The sequence below is a fragment of the Anguilla anguilla genome, chromosome 6, assembly GCF_013347855.1.
Source record: "Anguilla anguilla isolate fAngAng1 chromosome 6, fAngAng1.pri, whole genome shotgun sequence".
NCBI lineage: Eukaryota > Metazoa > Chordata > Actinopteri > Anguilliformes > Anguillidae > Anguilla > Anguilla anguilla.
In genome coordinates this window covers 57,363,743-57,370,553 of record NC_049206.1, presented here as the reverse complement: position 1 = coordinate 57,370,553, position 6,811 = coordinate 57,363,743, and the positions used below count along the sequence as shown (strand labels likewise).

The window sequence follows — 6,811 nt, the reverse complement described above, 5'->3', positions numbered from 1 at the left end:
ACTCCCCCACAGTCTGACTCCTCCCCCACCACCTGGCCCTTCCCCCTCAGCCTGACCACTCCCCTGCAATCTGACTCCTCCCCTGCAGTCTGACTCCTCCCCCTCCAGCCTGACTCCTCCTCCGCAGGAATACTCCTGCATTCACATTCTGCACAATTAAATGTGAAATGTAGCAAATCTGTAAACCCGTAAATGTTCCAGAAAATTAATCTCTGCCCACTTTTTTTTTTAAAGATACACGGACCCCCTTTTCTTAAGGACTTTATGATGTTGATTCATTGCTTATACAACACTGGGTTCCACTTGGAAGGTACAACGGCCATACAGTTGCTGCTGACTTTTGCCTGACGCACAGATTTAAAAGTACGTATGCAATATGATCATATTATTATAACAGTATATTCGTGTTCACACTGTATATAGTGGTCAATTTATCAATCAACTTTGCCATTAATTCATAGGTGCAAGTGGCAGCTTTCCACCTAGGATTTGAACCCGTGACCTCCTAATCTGGAGTCCATCATAATAAAATGTGATTGGCTGCATGGTATTCTGTTACGTCTTGGGTGTCAGGGCTGTAGTGTCAGTACCTGCTGGTTCAGGTCTGTACTCTGGGGTGGGGGGAGGGATATGTGGGATATAGATCACCTGGTTCTCACCCCCCCCCCACCAAAAATTACCGTACCCACTCATCTCTAGCCAGGACAGGAAACCAGAGCGTGTTGCTGATTGACGTGGACTGATGTCACTCGGCATCTGTTCCTGTGGGCTTTGTGGTTTTGACAGGTTTCCGTCCTCTGTGAAAACAAAAAACTCCCAGCGTGCCCCACGGTCTGCAGCATCCACTTCCTGTCTCATCACTCTCACTCTGTCTCTGTTTCTCTCTCTCTCTGTTTTTCTCTCTCGCAATGCTAATCTTCCCAAGTTCTCCGTTATGAATTTTAGTAAATGGTTGCCGTGGAGAAAGCGGAGCCCTGCCAAGCCGAAGGGGAAGCAGCGCGCTGCCGTTGCCGCGGTTGCCGCGGTTGCGTTGGGTAAGTTTTGACGGAACGCTTTCTGCAGCTGAGTTTCCTGCTTCCTGAGCGCAGTAAAGCCCTTTTGGCTGCGGGGGGGGGGGGGGGGGAGGGCTGCGTCTTCGTCTTCCTCGGTCCCTCCGTGCGCCTTCGCGGGGTCGGAGTCGCGGGCGTGATGGATGGCGGTAACCTCGCGCTCGCGGACGGACATAAATATTGCCCGGCGCTTCCTGTTCTGTCGGCGGGGGGAGGGCCGGGGGGGGCAGGCGCATTTGGAGGCGTTCTCCGTCACTCTGAGAGGGGAACGCGCTGACAGACGCGGTGAAAGCCCTTCATTCGAAAGATGCATTGGCGCTCGGGACTGTTATTGCCGTTGGCAACGTGCCCCCCCCCCCCTGCGCGCGTCTTGCCGAGGGGCGGGTGGATTTTGTCGAGCCGGCCCGCGGTCGGTGAGCCAGACACGCTTCCTGCGCTCGGGGTACGGCAGCCTTGGCACGGTCGTCACGGCGCGTTGCCGTGAGCGACGGTTCGCCCGTGCCTCTTTGACCCCCCTGTTCCCGAGCGGTTCTGTCCGAGGCTCGGGGCCCGCGGGCCGGGTCCCGGGACCGCGCGGAGGGCGGCTCGGTCTGGGTCGCGGGAATCCGGGCCGTCGCCGTCGGGCCGGAAGGATTGAAATCCTTTCCGTTTGTTTATTAGATTTCTTTTTTTTTTTTGTTGCTGGGGAGACAGCTCTGGTTGTGACAGCGGAATTAAAACTGGGGGGTGCGTCGTCCTCAGACGGCCCCGGACTCCCAGCGTCCCGCGGGGCTCCGTCTGTGGTTCCGCGGGTCGTCTCTCTCCCTCCCTCAGAGATCTCGGATTTCGAGATTTCCCGGAAGGGGCGTAGGGTACGGTTTCACTGCTTAAAAGAAAATGAACTGAAAGCTCTCCAGAGAAGAGGCCGGTTTGTTGGAAAAGTTGTGTCTGCCTTTCTTGAACAGTACGAGGGTTCAGCGAGACCTTCCTTTGCTGAAGGGAAGGGGAGGATGGAAGAATCTGGAAAGTAGCTGACTCTCTGGAAAGCTGATAGTTAAATATTTACCTGGCCAGTTGTCCAGGTAGAGCAGCTCAGTACTGGCCCGACGCAGGTGACTGGGCCGCTTTTCTCAAGGGCAAACTCCGCCTTACTTTGGTACTCGGGGGAACCTCCTCTGGGGCGCGAGTTTGGGTGGCCGGTCCGCGGGCCTCGCACCCCCCAAAGAGGAGAGAGGAGGAGGAAGAGGAGAATGAGGAGAAAGAGGAGGCGGAGGAGGAGCAGGTTGTGTCCTCCACCGGAGGACCACAGCGTATCCCACAGTGCACTGCCCACTGGAGTTGCCTGCTGCTCCCTCTCATTGGCAGCACCCTCCTTTCCCCCTCCTTCCCTCCCTCCCTCCCTCCTCCTCCAGGAGCTGCATTCTTCTGCTGCTTCTGTGGTCAAGAAGAGACAGTCCTGCATGAGTTAGAATGTGAGAGCGGACCGAGAAGAAAAAGCCCTCTTCTCTCTCTCTCTCTCTCTCTCGCCGGTCGCGACCTTTTTTTTTTTCGGGTGGAGGACGGCGGGGGGAGAGGCGATGGCACAACGCGCTCTCAGGCTCAGAGGTAACGCTCGTCTGTCGGGGGGGTGGGGGGTGGGGGAACGGGCACGTGAAAAGCGGGCGTGCGAACGTACAGCGCCGCCCGCGAGCGCCGTGGGGGTGGCAGGCGGTTTGTGAGTTCTGAAAGCAGGCCTGGGACGGTAACGTGTTGCAGGAGGCGCAGAAGCTCTGCCAGATGTGCAGGTGGTTTTTTTTGGTTTTTTTTTTCTGCTGAAACTTTGGATTTCACGGTATCTCGTCAGATACGGACTTGGGTTGGAAAAACAACGGTTCAAAGTTAAAATTTGCTGTTTGGTACACTATTTTGTTGTTTGGGTACACTATTTTGGGGCTGTTTTGGGGGAAACGCTGTTGTGACATGGCTGTTGCTTTTGAAAACAAAAAAAGACTTTGACTGTGTAGGCTTAATTTGTTTTGACTAAAAATGTGCCTGTTGGATTCATGGGAACTATAACTAAAACCATGTTTGTTTTTTTCCAGATCAGTGTTCTGTTTGTTTTGCTTCATCTTGCTTGCTAAAATCTTATTTTATCTCAGTTGCTAAAGGACAGATGTTTGCAGTGTGTTGTGTATGCCTGTAATGTAATGTAATGTGTTGCATGTGTCTTCAGTGCTGATCTCTGCGTTGCTGGGCATTAATCATCCATGGCACATATTAGTCGAGGCGCTCTCCGCTGATGTGCGACAGATGTTTGCGATGTTTTTCAATTAGCCTAAACGTGGTGTCCACCGGGAGATAACTGGAACGACGTTCGACACCAAACGTTGCTTTGCGGAACATAAATCATCTGTGGCACCTGTTCAAGGAAGTGTTTTTGCCGTGCGAAACGCGTGAGCTCGTCTGTTTTCGTCGCGTATCTTTGGGGAGAATTCGAGAACGAGGGCCGCTCATATTCAGCGAGGCGCGTCTCTCCCGCCGCGCAGCAGATGTTCGCAACGTTTCCGATGATTTATTCAGAGAGGTTGTGTTTCGTCCGTCAGATCTTTTTTTTTTTTTTTTGGGGGGGGGGGGGGGGAAATCGGGAACGAATCTCGTGTTCTCTGCTACGAGGGCATCAATCACTAACGCTAGCACCTGCCTGCGTGTCACGGAGCTGAGAAAACCACCCCCCCCCCTGCACCCGCACCCCCCCCCCCCCCCCAGGGTCTTCACATCTCTTCATTAGACCGATAACATTCATTTAAGGGAGCAAATGATTTGTTTTGAAGAGCTAAGTGGGGATCTGAGCTAATCTCCCCCTGACAAAGGAGCGTTCGCTGTGCCGAGTCCCAGATCCCCGGGGCTGAGCGTAAACACCGCTTGTCGGGCGTGCCGGGGCAGATGCGGAGGCCGGCGGCAGGAATGCTTTCCGAAAAATTACAGGGAATTCTGCACATTCCCCGCATCCCGCGGTAGTGGGAATGCGGCACTCGTTCGCTCGGAAGCGTTTTCTCGGGAAGGACGAACTTTGCCGCCTTTCCTGCGGCAAAAAAAACACCAAAACAAAACAAAGGAAACTTGCAGTCATTTTGAAAGTTTCAGAGGATGTTTTTAAAGTCCATGTTTTTAGGCATGACGTCATAGTTTCGTTTTGTTGAAACTTGTGTGCTTGTAGGTTTTTTTTTTTTTTGTGTGTGTTTTTACACTGACAATATCCCTCACCTGGTGCAATATTTGCAACTGTAATATTTCCTGTGTGTGTGCTGCGGGGCTTGTGGGTGTTGTAGGCCAGGTGCACGCAGCCCTGTTCCTAGAGTGCCAGCCTTGTTTCTGGTTTTCATTCCATTCGAGCTCGATCACAAGAGTTTGATCGATTATTTCGGGGGTGTCAAACTCCATTCCTGGAGGGCCGCGTTGTCCGCTGGTTTTTTGATGCGTTTCAGGACGAGGGATTCATTTAAGTCATTGATTGGCTAAAGAATCCACACCCCTTTTTCTTGAGGCCTTAATTGTCCGCTGAAAGGAAACTACAAATCCCAGAAGACACTGCGGCCCTCCCTGGAGTTTCACACTCCTGGATTATATTGAGCCAGAGACGAATACCCAGAGCCTGAATGGTGGAACATGGTGGTCCCGTGTGTTCATTAAGCCTAATATTAAGTCAAATTCAGTGCGTGTTGGCGGGGTCTGTGATGAGGACAGGCGGCGGCGGGATGGGCGTTACATCTGCCCGTTAGCGGGCCCTTAGCCGGTCGTTAGCTGCGCAGCGAGCCGTGAGAAAAGGCTTCTGGGAGTAGTTGTTTTTTTTTTTGTTTTTTTTTTTATTTCCTCCTGATGTAATCTCTCTTTTCCTCTCACAAAGCCCCCCCCCCCTCCACACCCCCCCCCCCCACCCCAAGAGACTACATTTCAGCGCTCATCCTCCCGTCTGTTTGTTTGTTTATCTGACTAAATAAGCCCTTGATTTCCACCCGCTTGCGTAACCACGGAGACGCGGAGTCAGCAGCCCTGGGCCCGATACGTCCTGCCGCCGGGACGCTCCTGACCCTTTGATCGTGGATGGGAAAAAGTTTTTATTATTTTTATCATTTTGTTTATTCACTTCTTAAAATACACATCAGAATTGTGCTGAATTGTGTCTGTGTCAAAGCAGTGTCGGAACGCCTCACAATACTGACAGGGTAATATTGGATATCTGCACACATTTCAAGAAGACATCCTGCACTTTGTTTACACTCATACAAGCGCTTATCTTTTTCCAGCATTGTTTTATAAATAGTACGTGGAAAATATTGGGGCATATATATATATTTTTAATGATTGGTAGCTGAGGAAGCCTGGAACTGGGCGAAGGCTCAGAGACAGCTGAGAGAACGAGGGCGAGCTGACGGGCCTGTGGTGCCTTTTTGGAGGGATACTTTATTCAGTTATACCCACCCACCTCACCCAAAAAAAAAAAATGTACAAAAAAAGACAAAAAGCGCTCTGTGAGCATGGCATTTTTCCTAGGGGGTGAGGGTGGGGAGAAGAGAAACGCAATTATGAATTATGAATTATGAATCGAGTGTATTGTGTTTCTGGAACGTACCGCGGTCAAGGGGCCCCGAGCTGAGAGTGGCCTTTTTCTTCATCGAGGGCCTCCTCCTCCTCCTGCTCACGAAACTCAGTTTGCCTCACTTGTGAATGTGCATAACTCAAGCTTCTAGGCCTCGCCCTGGTTTTACTTTGTTTTATTTATTTATTTATTAATTTTTTTTTGTCAGCCAGAAAATTTATGTGGATTTGTTTTCAACTCATGCAAATGTGCGTGTTGGTCGAGTCACCTGTTCAGGATGTGGAAAGGACATCCTCCCCCGGAGAAGGATGAGGTGTCTGGCTTCCCCCGACCTGGCTTGGTGACAGGTGTCGGGTCACCTGAAGGGCCCGGCCGTGCCGGAGTTACCTGTACCTGTTCGGGTCTCACGCGGCTGAGTTTTACGGGTCGCGCCTGCGGAGAACTTCCTTGATGGTGCATGCTGGGATCTGAAGTCCCGTGTGTGTGTGTACGTCTTCAGTGGTGTGAAACTTCTTTTTACTTACGTAGCATGTTTTATTGAGTATTTTTCACAATATGCTCCACGGCACGCTCTGGCCTAAACCAAGCAAGGCCAGAAGTGACAGTGGTGAGGATGATCTCTCTGGGTGGCGTGTAGGACGGAACGTGTTTCTTTCTGTTCTAGGTCTGTCTTTAAGTGGTCATGGCGACCTTAAAATGTGATAGCTGTAAAGGAATCGGGTACACTAGGGCTGTTATCTGATCTGTTTCCTGAAAGCTAGATGGTGCATGCTGGGATCTGAAGTCCTATTTGTGTGCGTGTGCGTCTTCAGTGGTGTGAAACTCAAAACCTTTTGGCAGGGCTGGGTAATTGTGTGCGTGCTCACGGTCACTAAACCAGTTATGGGAGACAAACCGGCCAGCGATGTGGAGACGTGTGAATCATTGTCGCGAGGGAAATGGGTGTAGAGACATTAGCAGTTATTCTTTAACCTTTTTCGGCTTGCTTCAGTGATCTCAGCCTCTCCCCCCCCAAACAGCTCGTTGGGTGAGTGTGGGCAGGGCATGATGGGAAGTCCTGTTTTTCCTCCGACCTGTTCCTCAAGGTAAACCGAATCACCGGCGCGTGAGTGTTTTTTTTTTTTTTTTTTTTCGGAAAGGTTGTGTTCCCGTGCCCCCGGGGTGACCCGAATTGGCCTGTGGGGGTGCGCTTCCACCCCCTGTCCCG

At 51.6% G+C, this 6,811-nt stretch overlaps 1 protein-coding gene across 1 annotated transcript in view; it reads left to right on the top strand.

The window, feature by feature from the left end:
* Positions 1-857: 857 nt before the first annotated feature.
* Positions 858-6,811, top strand: part of utrn (utrophin) — a 197,365-nt gene continuing 191,411 nt past the window's right edge. Inside the window, 1 exon segment of the mRNA XM_035420281.1 lies at positions 858-1,034. Within this exon segment, the coding sequence (XP_035276172.1) occupies positions 935-1,034 (100 nt within the window). The 5' untranslated portion in view covers positions 858-934.